This window comes from Lepidothrix coronata, unplaced genomic scaffold, assembly GCF_001604755.1.
Source record: "Lepidothrix coronata isolate B3197 unplaced genomic scaffold, Lepidothrix_coronata-1.0 Scaffold27, whole genome shotgun sequence".
NCBI classification, from domain to species: Eukaryota; Metazoa; Chordata; class Aves; order Passeriformes; family Pipridae; genus Lepidothrix; species Lepidothrix coronata.
The window spans coordinates 4044436-4060446 of NW_016690207.1; the positions used below are offsets into that span (position 1 = coordinate 4044436).

Genomic DNA, 16011 nt, shown 5'->3' on the forward strand with positions numbered 1-16011 from the left:
AATCACTTAATAAAAGGATTCCATCCTTGGAAAAGACCCCTGTGCGTCTTTGGAGCAACAAAGAAAGGAAGTGCCGTGCCTGTAGCTGAGGATCTTGGAGAAATCCGTGGCAGCACTTGGGCACTGTGGTGATGATTGCAGTGTAAGAACCTGTACAGGAAAACAAACACATTTAGGGCAAGGAATCAGATCTTGTAAAGCTTTCCCAGAAGATGTGCCTTGCTGTTGGAAGCAGTGAAACCTCAGGACTAGGCAGTGTAGCAGCATAAGAGCAGTGCCATCACACCTCCTGTCCTGTCTCTAACATGGGGGGGGAAGATTAATCTGGAGAAGAGAAAGTTTCTGATGCTTATTAAAATTTGGCTGAAGCTCTGAAACTCAAGGGTTTATATGTTTTCCAAACTAGTGGGTGGTTCATTCTAATTCTGGATATGCAGTTTATTCACATACACAACTAATCCTTTTCCGAATCCTGTTAAGTTCTTGTTCTTCTTAGTATCCTGTGGCAATAAGTTCCAGAAGCTAATTGTGCTTGTGTTGAGCTCCCTTGATCCACTTTACTCATGCTTGCTTTAAAATTTAAGTGTTGTTCTGAGAAGCTTGGTTAATATTAATTTTTTTTTGCTGTGAGATAATCTGTGTTCTTGATCCCATTTGTTGCAACGGGACTCAGGGGCTCGGGTCTGGAGGGGGAGAGCAGGTCAGGTTTTACCTCAACTGTTGCAAAGTTGGGGAAATTCCGTGCCTCAGTTTCTGTAACAGCTTGGAAAGCACGAGGAGTGAGCCTGTGTAGGCAGCCAAGGCAAGTACAGGGACACAGCTGTGGTTTGGAGGTGAAGCTGGACAAAAGCCTTGAGTGAAAAAACAGCCTCCTAAAACTGAGCTTCCTTACCAGGCTTTTCCAATATTTCTGAATTTCTTAAAGAAGGAGAAGAGGAGAATGCATTATTTCTCTCAATTCTGGCCACAGGAATTACTTCAATTTTTTAAAAGGAAGAAAACAAGTGCCGGATGAAGGGACGATGCAAACCCTCACGCTCCATCACAGGCCTGGGCTGCGTTGGCTCCACGGTTTTAATTCCAGTGATGAATCCGGGTCTCCTCCAGCTGGAAGATTGCAAACAGTGGTCTGAACCATTTCTGGATCATTCTCCCTCCCTTTGTTGACTCGCAGTTCGAGCTTTGTGCTGCACAGTTCAGCTGGAGCTCGAGGAGGGTCCTTTCGTCTGGGCTGCAAAGCCTCTGTCCTTTCGTCCCCTCTGCGGTTGAAGGCAGCACCCCTGATTAAATCCTCGAAGAAGCAGCAATTCTGTGTGCTCATTACTCAGTTCTGGCTATGTTCTGCTTAATAACTAAACAGTAATTAGCTCCACAGTTTTGCTACTATACTTATAATAGCCCCCATTAAAGTTATGGGGTTTTGAGGCAGTAATGGCTTACAGAGTAATTAACGAGCAAGAGGCTTTTATTACTACCTTTATTTTTAGCCTGTGCTTTACAAGGCTTTCCTGCCAAACACCAAAATCTTAGAGAGAGGCTTTTCCTGGTGTGGGAAGGAGCAGGGATGTGTGTGGAGCAGCTGGAATGGCAGAGCCCTGGTTACAGAACCACATAATCCCAGAATGGTTTGGGTTGGAAGGGGCCTTAAAGCTCCTCTCCTTCCACCCCCTGCCATGGGCAGGGACACCTCCCACTAGCCCAGGTTGCTCCAAGCCCTGTCCAACCTGGCCTTGGACACTTCCAGGGATGGGGCACAGAATCATAGAATCCCAGGATGGTTTGGGTTGGAAGGGACCTTAAAGATCATGGAGTTCCAAGCCCTGCCATGGGATGCTTTTCCTCAGAGCAGGTTGGTCCAAGCCCTGTCCAACCTGTCCCCTTGGCCTCAGGCTCTGCTGTGCTGGGGGGTTGCTGAAACCTCCCCATGCCTCAGTTTCCTCTGGCTGAGCCTGGGTGTGAATTCAGAAGGGTTTTTGGGTCCCAGGGGTTGTGCTCCGGCTGCTCCGTGGATTTTGCTGGGCAGAGCAAAGGGACCAGCTCTGCCTTGTGCTGCTCCAGCATCATTTTTCAGCAGGGATCAGAACCAGTCGCTTTTGCAAAAGCAAAAGGAACCCTGTGTTTAGATTTAGGGGATACTTTGCCCGGAGGGAAAAGCTGCTGGTGAGAATATACTTTTTTAATCCTGAAATGTGAGTATTTATTTATTTTGCAAAGCTTTTGTTGCAGGTTTTGGCTGTGTTTGTTTGTTGTTTCCCGGCTGTTTTGGAACACAACTGTTTGCTGTGTTTGTTTGGGGTTTTCTGAGTGTGTTTGCCTTACATCTAGACAATGTTTTTACTCCGGTGCCGTGTATATACACAAACTCAAATCAAGCCGTTCTTCAGTTTAACGCTTTTTAAATCACTTCTGTTCGATGTGGGCAAACCAAGGATTAATGACACTGGGGCTGAGCAGCCCCAAAGGAGGGAAGAAGGTAAAACTGACTGTAAAGGTTGCAGATCAAATTAGTGCTTCCTATGGCAAGTGTCAGAGCTGATGCCAATTAAGTTGATTTAAAAAAAGAATCTTCACTGTTTAATAATCCAGCATGTTACTGACACGTGGCTCCAGGCTTTATTAAAGCTTTTTTATTAGATGAGTGCCCTTTCCATACTGTCATGCCTCGACACCATTGCCCTCTGCCGGAGGATGGGGTTCTCTTTCACCATGTGGCGTCAGATTCTTTCCAAACACCTTTGTTTTAGAAGTATTTTAACCCCAAAATCACTTGCATTTGAGCTGATGATTTGTGTCTTTACCTTGCTTTTTCGAGACTGGAAAAAAAGAAATAGGAAGAAAGTATACTTTCTGTAGTGGGAAATAGAGCTTGATTTTTTAAATGGATGTTTAAATTTGTTCCTCCTCCTTCTTTTCCCTGTGGAGGAGGAGATAGCAGAAGCCTTAAACTGACAATCTGAACAAAGCAGGTTTTGTTTTGAACATTTTCAGTAGGAAAAGAAGAGTGGTATCATGATGGGGAAGGGAATAGAGGAGCCCCTTCCCTTCAAGGGAAGGGCCTTAAAGAGGAGCATCATTTTTCCCAGCTCAGTTTTTGGCTGGTGCCATAAACAGCAACAAAAAGCATAGTTTGGCTCTGGCAACAAGGGATTTTTGGGATGCAGGGCAAGCCCTCTGTCATGGGCTGTGAAGCTGTGATTTCTCTCACCAGCAGTGTAAAATCACAGGCTACCATGTGATTCCTGGCTGGTGTTGCTCACAGGAGGACATGGATTTCACCTCTGGCAGCTGCAGCACGTGGCAGTAAGGGGGGAGCGTGGCTTTGTTACCCTGAGAACTGCTGTCACCCTGGACCAAGGCCCTCCATGGTGTGCTGAGGGGGAACATGCTTGAAATACTTTGGATGGAGATCTCACAGCAGCCCCAGGGGAGCTCTTACCCTGTCCTTCAGTGGGGCTCCTCGGGGTCATCAGTAAAAGCAATCCCTTCAGGAACTGGCAGGGAGCAAATGCCTTTGCTGCAGGGCAGAGTCCCTGGTGCACCCTGGATGCAGCTCAGGGTGGGTCAGAACTGGGGGTCAGGCTGTGGGCTGTGGCTCCACATTCCACCCATCCCACTGTCTCCATCTCCAACTGGGATCCACGCTGGGGTCGTGTCCCTTTGGGGCACAGAGGACATTCCTCACAGCCACCAAGCTGACTCACATCTGCAGCTCAGAACGGCCCAGGGTGCAAGCAGAGCTCAGCCAGCTCCAGGGGGAATGGAGGGGACCATTCCCTGTCCCCTGGAGCTCCCTGCTGCCAGCCCAAGCCAACAGCTCTCTGTGCTGGGGCACGAGTGGGCTGTGCTGGCCCCTGGCAGCTGGAGCTGCACAGTGACAGCTGATGGACCAGGGAGCTGCCAAATGCTCCGTGGCAGATTAAAAGGAATCGATGCTGGAGAGACCAGTGCACAAATCACTGGAGCCTGCTCGTTTTCCCTGGTGCTCAAGGGCTGGAAATCAGAGCAGCAGCCCAGCCCAGAGGTGCCCACTGCCCACCCTACCGAGCCCGGGGTCAGCCTGTCCCGTGGGAGGGGGCTGAGTTGAGCCTGGATTGGCAGGAGGCAGGAAAAGGTGGCTTTGAGGTGGGAGCACTGTGTTTGGAGGAAGCTGCCCCTGACAAACAGGGCATTTGATGCGTGCCAGCCCACCGTGGCAGCTTGCCACGGGCTGGGAATGGACTCTGAGTGGCTCTTTTAGCCTCTCATTTCCTCCCACCCCCTCTCCAGCCGCAGAGCCCTTTCCTGGGTGCATTCCTAGGGAAGGCACTTCACCGGGGAAGGGGTTGAGGCTTTTCAGCTGCCCCTCATGGCTCTGCCCCACGGGGATGCCCAAGGGACGTGTTCCAGCTTTATTAGAGGATTCAAAGGACGCCAACATTCCGTGTCCTCTGTTCAGCAGCTGCAGGGACAGCAGAGATGAGGCCACATACTCTTTCCTGAGGGCACTGTGCTTCAGCAGGGCTGGGCCAGCGGGATTTCTCTGGCTCCAAGAGCCCCGAGACCTGGACAGGGATGCAGCAGAAGGCTGATGTTTGCTGGAATAATTCCTCCTCTTTCTCCCTGCTTTATTTGGTCTGCTTTCACCAATGAGAAAAATGAAAGAACTCTGAGTGGGGAACTGGGTGTTTGCTGGAGGTGGCTGGAAATTTTTGATGAGTTCAGGTTTTGTATGTGTGGGGAAAAAAATGGATGCACTGAAACTTTAGTTGAGGGATATTTTTTCTTTTTTAGGGACAAACCCCAGCCTGTGTTCTCCTTACCCCTTGTTTTCCCTGGTAAATTAATACCTCTGTGATTGGAGTGCTAATTTGGAAGAACCAGGTTCTGTCCAGCAACTTGAATATCAATATTCCTTTAGGAGGACAACCTGTCAGTTCTTGGAGCCATTTCACTCCCAGTCTTCCACTGGGCTCAGTGCCGGAGCCTGACTGTACAGCCCAGTGGCCAAGGCATGGCCAAGGGAAATTCAGATCCATCCAATTTGGGCTAAGCAGGGATTTGAACCTGGATTTCTCCATGCTACCAAGAAAAAGCAAGCTCAGGGACAACATTTGCAAAGTAGCATCACATCCGCAGCCCAGGGGAGGGGATCTGGTAATTTCCAGGTCACTGGTGGTGTTGGATCAGGCAGTGGGAGATCAGTGCTTTTCCCAGAGCAGTTTTTTCCCTGTGTCCCACCGTGGTATTCCCGGGCTCTGCCTTGCACTGCAGCCCTTTTAGCAGCCGCCTAATGCGTTCCCCCACATGGGAGCAGTGGTACTAAACTGCTACCCATGTTTGCAAACTGCCCACCCTGCGTGGCCCTGCTAAGTGCTGTGCTTTGCCTGCCAAGCTGCTTGGATGAAATACAGTCTGCTTAAATCTTGTATGTGCTCGTGTGGAATCAAACTAAGCCGTTGTGGCACTTTAATACACTCCAGCCGCAGCACCTCTGGGATGGAAGGAGTGAACCTGAAACAGGCTGCTGGAAGCCTGGGCTGGAATGCCAGTGGGATGGGCTGAGCTGAGAGGAGTAGTGATGGGAAACATGTGGGATCACCAGCTGCACTGGAACCATGCTCCCAGGAGCAGAGGTGCAGCCGCCCCGAGGGCTCTGCCCGGCCCAGGGACAGGGTCTGGAGGGTCACAGCCCTTGCTGATGGGTCAGCCAGTGATTTGGTCGTGATGGTCTCTGCTCTCTCCTTGGCCTTGGGCCTGGCACGTGGTGTGTGAGGCTTGGCTGCCTTGTGGGGAAGGTCCTTTTCCCCTTGGAATGGTTCAGACGCTGCGGCACTGAGCAGCTTTCGCTTGGCTGGAGCAAGGGCCTTGCTTGACAAGTGCATGCAAAGGAAAGCAAGGCTCTGCACACCCAGAAGGCATCTCCCTGGAGGGGTGGGACACATTGCTGCTGCTCACTGCCCCAGCTGGATTTGTTCTTCTTGAGGAGATTTGTGAGCTCTGGGAAGCAGCTCCCCAGTACTTTTCTCTACCTACTCGCCTTTGCTCTCTGTTGCAGGTTTCCTTCCAAATGATTCCCTGAAGTTCCTGCTGGCAGCTCCAGCAGTGCCCTGCAGAAGTGCCCTCCTGCTCCTGGTCTCAGCAGCCGAGGCCCCTCCAAACCTGCTTCTGCAATGGGTGGGTTGTAAGCACTGGTAAGACCCACGAGTCGTGTCGCCTTCGCTGCTCTCTCCCTCTCTCGCGTTCTCTCTCTGTCCCTGTTCCTTCTTGCCCATTTATTTCTGTTCTCCATGTGCTCTGCTGTTCTGTCTCTGGGGTTTTCACTGTCAGGTAATGAGGAGCTGTGGGTCCAGTCAGTCTTGGAGATGCCGAAGAGACGAGACATCCTGGCTATCGTGCTGATAGTTCTGCCCTGGACACTACTAATCACCGTCTGGCACCAGAGCACCATTGCTCCACTGCTTGCAGTGCACAAGGGTGAGAGAAATCAAACCAGCCCATGCCAAGTCTGTGCATCCCTCCCTCGTCCTCATCTCCTCTCTCATTTCATTTCTTCATGGCAGCCCATGCTCATCTCAGCTCCCAGACCATGCTCATGCAGGAGCCTCCCCACTTCTGCTGTAGGGCCAGCCCAGTGCTCGTAGGGGTTCCTCACAGACATCAAACTCCAAGTCATGGGATGTGCTTACTGCACTCGGAGAGCTCTTTGTGGCCTAAATCCAGAGTACTGCTTGTCTTTGTTCCCTGACGAGAGGATTCCCTTCCCACTGGCCTTTTCAGCTCTCTGCACACAACTTATTCCAGCAGGAAAGCTGCAAAAAGGAGAGCAGAGGAAATAAAGCTGCTGCTTGAGACGTGAGGCAGAAAGCACCTTTTAAGGAAAGCAGCAAACTGGAGCCCTTGCACTTGAAGGAGATCTCACCTGCCTGGTGGAGTTACAGTGCTATGGGAAGTTGGCTTCCACACTGCCTGTCACACACTGCAGGAAACAGAGCCCTGGCCCAAATCAGGTGACTGAAGGAAGTTCCCAGGGAACCTCTCTGGCCTGAAGGGTCTTAGTTTTGATCCTGTTCATGGCACAGCAGCGATATCTAAGGGCTGTGGAAGCTCTGGGGGGCTGGAAGAAGCCACGCTGCCTTGTGCCATCTTCCTTCTTGGTTCTGCCCTTCTGCTGAGGGCAGGGGGGCAGCTGGGGGGGCTGCTCTGTAGGGAAGAAGGCTGGCTCATTTTCAGGTCCCCTCCATCCTTCCTGGCCCCTTCCTCTGGGAGATTCTCTTCCCTTTTCCTTTTAGTGTTTGTCCCCATCCTCCACAGTTGATTATCCCTCTGCTGATATGCAGCTTGAACTGTAGAAGTTCAGAGTCTGTCCTGAGCAGCTTTACCTTTCCCCTGACAGCCACCCATGAAACTCTGAGCAGGGAAAAATGACTGTGATCCCCTCTGGAAAGTGGACAATGTTTTAGAGGATGAGGGATCTGCTGGGCCCTTAAACAGGACTTTAAATACTACTAAGAATATGCTGTCTGTAGAGCATTTTGATTCACTGCCCTGGAAACTGGCAGCTGTTTTCTGTGAATGGCCACTGAAGTTAAGCACAGAGACTGCTCTGCTCTGACTCAGTGACTTACTGATGACCTCGCTAAGACACTTCTCTGCTTCTCTGAGCCTCCAGTGGAAAGTGAGTGGGGATAGAGACCGACCTGAAAGCTCTTGAGAGAAATCGTTTTGTTCTTGTGAAGCATTTCTGAGGTCCTTTGGTAGCAGGTGCTGGAAGAGATGTGCACCTGGAGATGCCCAGAACAGCAGTGCTGCCACGTGCCAGGGTTTGCAGCTGAGGGTTTGACCTGCAGGGGTTTGCAAACTGTCCCAGGCACCGTCCTGGCTAATTACATTTGTGTCCGTGTCCAATGCATTTTGCAGATTTATTTTTGAATTCATTCCAGTGTTCTCTGCTTTCAGAGGGCTCTGCTATGTGATGATGTGCTTTGCCTTATATAGGGAGTGATATCAGCCTGTGCAGGACACCTCATCCCTACTCCCTCCCCCAAATATCCTCCCTCTGACAACGCCATGGAGTACAAGGCCTTCATTTGGTTCAGGACTGCTATCAAAGTCTGTGCAGCTGGAAGAATAACATGCTATGAAAAAACCATAGGCAGTACCCTGCTGAGTCAGATCTAATGGCTGTCTGTTCCTCTTCTTTCTCATCTGAAGTTCCTGGGAGTAGCTGGTTTTGCAAAATCTGTGGCTCAAAGTATTCTGTGCCCACTGGAGAGGCAGGCTTACATCCTGAATGGAGGTCTCCCTTCATCTCTCTAGACCATGGCATTCCTGCTGCTCTGCAGTGGAAACTGTGGAAGTGGCACCCTGGAAAACCAACAGGTGCATCAGCGTTGTATTTTTCCTTGAGCTGACGGTGAGCAAGTCTATTTGCAAGGGTTTGATGTGTTTGGATCAGTGTATCTGATCTGTATGATGTTCATTGTTCACATCCACACTCCTGGATGGGCTGCTCTGTTCAGAGGTTGGTGGGATCTTTTTGAGGAGAGGTTAGTCAGAGGCAGGTGAAAGTCTCTGCAGGAAAAAAACCTACAATTACAGGCTTTAATTCCTTTCATTGCTGGGTTTGAAGTGTGTCTTTGCCCACTTCTCTGTGCCCCATCTGTGCCTGTCAGAGAGCAGAGGGGTTCTGCAGTGTCCTGCTGCTGGGGGTCTTCACTGGGTTGGTGTTTTCCACCAGTTGGTTCCCTGCCTTCTAATCCAGGTGCTCCAGTGGCTGAGTGCAGAGCCACGAGTCCTGTCCCACTGAGCATGGTGCCCAGAGCCCTGGAGCTCTTCAGGAATGTTAGATCATCAATCCACTTGGCTATTTCCTTTATCTAGACCTAATTCCTCTACAGTCCTGTCTCTTCTGGGTGCTTTTTGAAGCTGCTTCTTGTGAGCTCTCCTCAGCGCTGTCCTGAGCTCCCGGGCCTCGTTCGGTGCTGGTTTTCTAACAGCAGAACCCTCTTTTCTCATGTGTGTTCGTCCCTGAATCCTTTATTTATTTGTGTCCCTGTTTATTAAAGCCTCCATCCAAGCCTCCTTTCCTCTGAGCCCGCGGGGGTGACGTGCTGTTAGCCAGCAGCCTGGCTCGCTCGGGGGGTGTCGGACGCCCCGAGTCCATGCGGCTTTCTCTTCTCTCCATGCCCTTGCCCAGATGATGGTGGTGACTCCCAGCGTGATCTCGCTGCAGGCTTGGACTCCAAGGAATACTGCCTGTCGGACCGGGACATTGTGGAGGTGGTGAGGACAGAGTATGTTTACACGCGCCCACCCCCGTGGTCGGACACCCTGCCCACCATCCACGTCGTCACCCCCACCTACAGCCGGCCCGTGCAGAAGGCCGAGCTCACCCGCCTGGCCAACACCCTCCTGCACGTGCCCAACCTGCACTGGATCCTGGTGGAGGACTCCCAGCGCCGCACCCCCCTCATCACCCGCCTGCTGCGGGACACGGGGCTCAACTACACCCACCTCAACGTGGAGACCCCCCGCAACTACAAACTGCGCGGGGACATGCGGGACCCCCGCATCCCCCGCGGCACCATGCAGAGGAACCTCGCCCTGAGGTGGCTGAGAGAGACCTTTAACAAAAACAACAGCCAGCCCGGGATTGTTTACTTTGCTGATGATGACAACACCTACAGCCTGGAGCTCTTTGAGGAGGTAAGGCCCTGCCAAGGGGTGGGGTGAGCGTGGGGTGGGGGTGAAAAATGCTGTGAAAAGTGCTGGGCGCGTTCTCTCCCGAGCCCTGCGTCAGTCTGCTCTGGACAGTGGTCCCACTGCACCCGTCCTCAGGTTTTCTCTGGGGCTTCTTTGCTCTGTGTGTTTCCCAGAGTCATTCATCCGGGAACTAACACCGTGCGAGGTCCAGGAACGTTTCTGTAGTGTTTCATATAGCCAAGAGGAGAAACTGTTTGCAGTGTCTTCCCAAGACCCATTTCATCTGCCAGGATGCCACTGATGCCGTTTGCATAAAGAGAAATGAGCCAGTTCAGTCCTGGAACTGATAATCCCACGACTTTCCCCATTTCACATATGATGGAGATTCTTCAAATCGAGTGTGTGAAGTAACAGGAACCCCAGTTTACCTGTGGCATGTGATCAGAGGCAGCTTTCACTGCAAAGCAGGCTAATGAGGAGCTGCCCTCCCCTGTGGGGAGCCTTGGTAGGGTTGGAACATCCCCTGCAGTCCTGTGCAGAAGCACCTGCCCAGAAGAGAAAGCTCGGCCATGCTCCTTCCACACCACATGCTGCAGGAGATTCCCAGCTGGTTCCTGAGCTGGTGTTATCCACCTTCCTTCTCCAGCACTTGGCTGTCTGTTAATTCCTGTCAGTTCATGTCCCTGTGCAGGACCCAAGAGTCTCACACCCTGTGCCCCAGAGGATCATCCAAACCCTCCTGGAGCTCTGGCAGCCTTGGGGCTGTGCCCACTGCCCTGGGGAGCCTGGACAGTGCCCAAACAGCCTCTGGGGGAAGAACCTTTTCCTGAGATCCAACCTGAGCCTACCCTGACACAGCTCCAGGCCATCCCTTGGATCCTGTCTCTGGTCACCACAGAGAAGAGAATTTCAGCATGTCCTGACAATATTGTCGGGCTTGAGCAGGGGAAGGTTTCCATGTGCTTCCCCACCTTTCCTGTTTGTTCCACTCCAACTGGGGCTCTAAATGAACTCCTGAGCATCTCCCTGTCTGCAGGTTTGGAAGGTGTTACAGTGCCAGGTACACTGTTCCTCACCTGGCTTCCAGCTCAGAAATTACTTGTTCCCTTGCTCTCCTGAGGCCAAACTCTTGCACAATGGACAAGAAAGGAGGATTGCTCCCTTCCCTGCCAGTTGCCAGTTTTCATACCAGGGATCTCCTATTTATTTCCTCGTACATACCTCTTCCCCTTCCCCGATGGCTCTCACTTTAGCTTGGACAGCCACAGGAATACACACACTTTTAAAGCTGAAAGTGAATTCAGACTGAATTTCTTTCTTCCCCAGAAGAGGTTACTCTGGCAACATCTTGAAGCAGACTCCACACATGAATAAAGCAGAGAGGGTTCCTTCATTCACTCGTGTGCTTTGCTTGTAGAGCCTTCTCCTCTCTGATATGTCTCTGCAGTTGAGGTCACAGGGAGCCAAGGAAATGTGCTGTGAAATGCAGGAGACACACATTATTGCTCCCTGTGGACAGGGGCTGCCGTGAGCATCTGTATAATGCAGAAGGGCAAGTGCCAGAGCTTTTCTGCTCTCGTTTGCAGTAATTAGCAGTGATGAGATTAGCTCTGGGAGATCCCTGCTCTAAGAGACCGAGCTGAGAGCAGAACGGGAGGCTGAGCCTGCCAGAGAGCAGGGCAGGGTGCTGGGGGTGAGCTGAGTGGGCAGACTGGCATCCAAGGCATCTGCCTTGGCAAGTGCAGGCCCCTGGTGGCTCTTCTCTATTTCTGGTGACTCTGTGGGGAGCAGAGGCATCCAGTGCTGTGCTGATGGGTGGGAGCAGCTGGAAAGCACCATGTCTGTGCTTCCCAGCTGCCCCCGAGGCTGTGACCTGCAGGGCCTCGCTCTAAAGATGCCTTTAGCCTTACCGTGGCCCATGGGCTGAGACTGAGCTTAAATGCCTTAGCAGAGACCACCTTTCTTCCTAGATATGCCATTCCTGCATTCCCAGGATTGAACAAGGTGCTTCCCTGCTGTGCCTTGATTTCCCCAGCTGCTCCATGTGGAGCCCCGCAGCTCTAAAAACCTTTGGACAAAAAAGAACCAACAGCCCACTCATAAAGCCCCAAGGCACTTATTATTGGCAGCTTTGTTTTTAGTGCTGAGCTGGTTCCGTGGCCATCCATTACCAGTGCTGTTTTTAGCTGCCACTTTCCAAAGCACTTTGCAGAAACAATCTTCTTAACACCAATTTGTAGATGTTAAAAAGGACATTCTCTTTTATTCACCGTGCTGCACATTTGGAGGAGAGCTCCTCTAATTGAATGTGCCAAGTGACAGATGGACAGGGCTTTTTATTACACATACTGTTTACATATTCATTAGATGCTCTTGCTTACTTAATACATATTCATTAGTTTGCTTTACATAGCCACACCTCTGTTGGAAGTTCTTCTTTGGTCCTTCCAGGGTCATCTTCATCATCTGGACCTCAGTTCTTGGGCAGGTACAACGTCATTGTGTGCCACCACCAAAACTGAAACGTTTGTTCTTTATTTTATCTGGGTACACAGAGCTTAGTTTACAAAATCACAGAACCAGCTAGGTTGGAAAAGACCTCTGAAATCATCGAGTCCAACCTGTGACCCAACACCACCTTGTCAACCAGACCACGTCCAGTCTCTTCTTAAACACCTCCAGGGACAGTGACTCTACCACCTCCCTGGGCAACCCATTCCAATGCCTGATCACTCTCTCTGTAAAGAATTTCTTCCTGATATCCAACCTAAACCTCCCCTGGCACAGTTTAAGACCAAACCCTCTTGTCCTGCTGGTTCCTGGGAGAAGAGCCCGACCCCCCCCTGGCTCCCCCCTCCTGTCAGGGAGTTGCAGAGAGTGAGAAGGTCTCCCCTGAGCCTCCTCTTCTCCAGACTGAACAGCCCCAGCTCCCTCAGCCTCTCCTCACAGCACTTGTGCTCCAGTCCCTTCACCAGCCTTGTTGCTCTTCTCTGGACCTGCTCCAGCCCCTCCATGTCCTTCCTGAGCTGAGGGCCCAGAGCTGGACACAGCACTCCAGGGGTGGCCTCACCAGCGCTGTTTGTTTGAGTTACATCCCTTCTCTCATTCTCGAGGACTTCTCCACGATTGTGTTGTTCCTTATTTGGGCACCGTGAGCAAAGTTTCTGTTTCTTCCATCAGCTCCTCCAGCCGGGAGATGAGCAGCCTTTCACAGGGGGGTGATGGTGTCCAAGGCACAGGGGGTGTAACCCGGGCTGGCGGCTCTGGAGAGAGCTCAGGGCTGTTTGTTCCCAGGCGAAGGGGTTGTGTTGGTGTGTTGGGGGTGTTGGCAGTGCCCCCACCTGCCCTTGTCTCCTGCCCCCAGATGCGCAGCACCAGGAAGGTGTCGGTGTGGCCGGTGGCCTTCGTGGGGGGCCTGCGCTACGAGTCCCCCAAGGTGAACTCGGCGGGGAAGGTCTACGGCTGGAAAACCGTGTTCGACCCCCACCGGCCCTTCGCCATCGACATGGCAGGCTTTGCTGTGAACCTCAGGCTGATCCTGCAGCGATCTCAGGCCTACTTCAAACTGAGAGGGGTCAAGGGGGGCTACCAGGAGAGCAGCCTGCTCCGGGAGCTGGTCACCCTCAACGACCTCGAGCCCAAGGCTGCCAATTGCACTAAGGTATGGTCTTGTCCTCGTGTCCCTCCTGGGCTGTGAGGGTGCAGGGGTGGAGGAAAACACGTTCAGCCCCATCATTTGGTCACTTCATAGAATGGTAGAATATCCTGAGTTGAAAGGGGCTCACAGGGATCATTGATTCAACTCCTGGCCCTGCACAGACACCCCGACAATCCCATCCTGTCCCTCAGAGCATTGTCCAAACCCTCCTGGAGCTCTGGCAGCCTTGGGGCTGTGCCCACTGCCCTGGGGAGCCTGGTCAGTGCCCAACCAGCCTCTGGGGCAAGAACTTTTTGCTGAGATCCAACCTGAGCCTGCCCTGACACAGCTCCAGCCGTTCCCTGGGTGCTGTCCCTGGTCACCCAGAGCAGACATCAGTGCTGCCCCTCTGCTTCCCCTTGTGAGGAAGTTGCAGACAGCCACGAGGTCTTCCCTCACTCTCCTCTTCTCCAGGCTGCTCCTCTGTGTTTTCAGGGAGCAAGGAAGCTGGGAATGGGTGATTATGCATTAAAATGTGTGAAGGGCATTTATCTGTTTTGGTTGCAGGCTGCTAGCAGCTGCCTTGAACTATGGAGTCTTCTCTCCCCTGTAACTGTTCTTCTTTCTTACATCACCCCTAGAAAACATCCTTATTATTTTCAAGGAAGCTTCATTTTGGGGGGATTTTACTGCAGTCAGTAAAATCTTCAGGAAACTTCATTTTGGGGGGATTTTACTGCAGTCAGTTAATTATTATTTGACTGTACACATTGCCTAGGAGCCTCCAGGTCACGGAGCAGGACCCTGTGTGCTAAATAATGTAGAAACTCCTTGCCCTAAAGACTTCCAGTCTTAGATGGGAGACAACAGATGAATATCTCTCTGGGATGACAGGTAAAGTGTGAGGCACAATGAGACAATGCTGGTTAATGTGAGAGGCATCAATCACAGCCCATCAACCACAGAGGTGCTGCCAAGGAGTTTTGAAGCTTCCTGAGTGGGTCCCCTGAGCACTCAGGTGTGCAGGGGCTCCTCTGAGGTCAGAGCACTCTCACACCTTTGTCTGTAATAGGCATCACCCAGGCTGATTTAGGGAGCCTTTATTGCTTAATTATCCCAACAGGATTATTCTTTTTTTTTTTTTTTTTGCAAATAAGTTGTTACTGCCAGCAGTCCCAGGGTTGGATTCAGGTCTCCATCCCTTTTTGAGTTAGGAAAAAAAAAAAAGGTGACAAAAACCCTTTGTCCCTTTCCATCTGCACTGCTCCACAGCCGTGGAAAAAACAAGGATCTCAGGGTTCAGGCAAGGAATCCAGCAGTAAGGAAGAGGAGTCAAGGGAAGGAGCAAGTTTTTATTATCTGATACCTGCTGTGCCTCCTCTTTTAATCCACATGTCTGTGGCTGTGCCTGTCCAACGCTGGGACAAATAGTACAGCCAGTCTCCCAAGGGTGGGAAAAGAGATTGGGTTAAAATTAGATGCCTGGGTTTGGGCAGTGTGTGCCCTCCTAGCTAACAGGAAAGCACTGGCTGGAAATAATTCTGTTTCCAGCAGGCCAGGAGAGATGGACAGGTTGCTTTTAGGCTGGTGTACAGAAGATTAGGGGTGTTTACTCCGTGCCCAGTTACACAGTCCTTGGTGTATTGTCCCTGCTGCAAATAGCTGCTGGGAAGAAGCTGTGTTCAAAGGCTGGGGATAGGAAATGACAGTCCTGGAGGAACACAGAGAGGAAGGAGAGGAAGGAAAAGGTTGTTTCCAGGCAGGAGGAAACAAATGGTGCTGTCAGCCAGGCTGCCGTGGCCGTGCTGTGACACGGGAGCTGGTGGGGTGGGGAGGGAGCAGGGATTGCTGCCTGGGATCCAAAGCAGACTGTGTTTCTTTTCTTGGCTGGGCTGGGGAGATCTTACAAGGGTCCTTGTTGTGAGCTGAATGCTGTCTGCTCCTGGCAAGCTCTGAGTGCAGCTTTGCAGGTCGGGTTTGCCTCTCTGCCTTAGCTGGTGCCAGCAGCCTCCATTTCCCAGTTGCTGTTTTGCTCGCCCATTTTACCGGGAGCAGAGTCCGGACAAGCAGCAGAGGAGGACAGAAGTCAGCTGGAGTCCGGGGTCCTCTCACCCTGAGATGGAAGCACAGACTCCTGTCTCACTGTGCTGCTGTGCTCCCATCAGTTGTCGTGGTTTGCTTCTGTTAAACACCTGTTTGCAGCGAGGTTTACATTAAAAATTATGATGTGCTTATATAGAGTCATTAAGGAGGGATCAGAGAAATATGGAAGATAAGCATAGACATCTGTTCTCCAAAAATGCTGCTTTTCCTGTGTGCACTGCTGCTGCTTGTAATATTTATCAGCATTCAGCCCACAAAAGGCACTCACCTGCAAAAAGCTGAAGCTTAGGCCAAAGGCCATATATCCTGCTTATTTTCTGTGATTTGGGAACTGTTCAAAATGAAGGAGAAAGTAAAGGAAGTCAGTGGTACTTGCTGAGGAGAAAGTTATCCCTCCTTATCAGGAGGGAAGGGTTGGTTTATCCTGGAGTTGTAAGGAAACAAGGCTTTGTTTTTCACTGTATTTCCGTGTTCTGCTGCTTCTGCATTTGCCCACACACACCCCCAGAGCAAACCATCCTCTCTTCAATCCACTGACACAGGAGAGAGGTCTGAAATTCTGTTTTCCCACGAGGTTGGGGGACATTTTG

At 51.5% G+C, this 16011-nt stretch overlaps 1 protein-coding gene across 5 annotated transcripts in view; it reads left to right on the top strand.

Annotated features, from left to right (window-relative positions):
* The window catches only part of B3GAT1 (beta-1,3-glucuronyltransferase 1), a 36589-nt gene that overhangs the window by 13570 nt on the left and 7008 nt on the right, over positions 1 to 16011 (top strand). Inside the window, exons 2-5 of one of the 5 annotated variants that reach the window (XM_017809737.1) lie at positions 6035 to 6170; positions 6307 to 6453; positions 9176 to 9684; positions 13046 to 13342. In XM_017809737.1, the coding sequence (XP_017665226.1) occupies positions 6342 to 6453; positions 9176 to 9684; positions 13046 to 13342 (918 nt within the window). In that variant the 5' untranslated portion in view covers positions 6035 to 6170; positions 6307 to 6341. The remainder of the gene's footprint in view (positions 1 to 6034; positions 6171 to 6306; positions 6454 to 9175; positions 9685 to 13045; positions 13343 to 16011) is intronic. The other 4 variants (XM_017809738.1, XM_017809734.1, XM_017809735.1 and 1 more) reach the window with 4 other exon arrangements.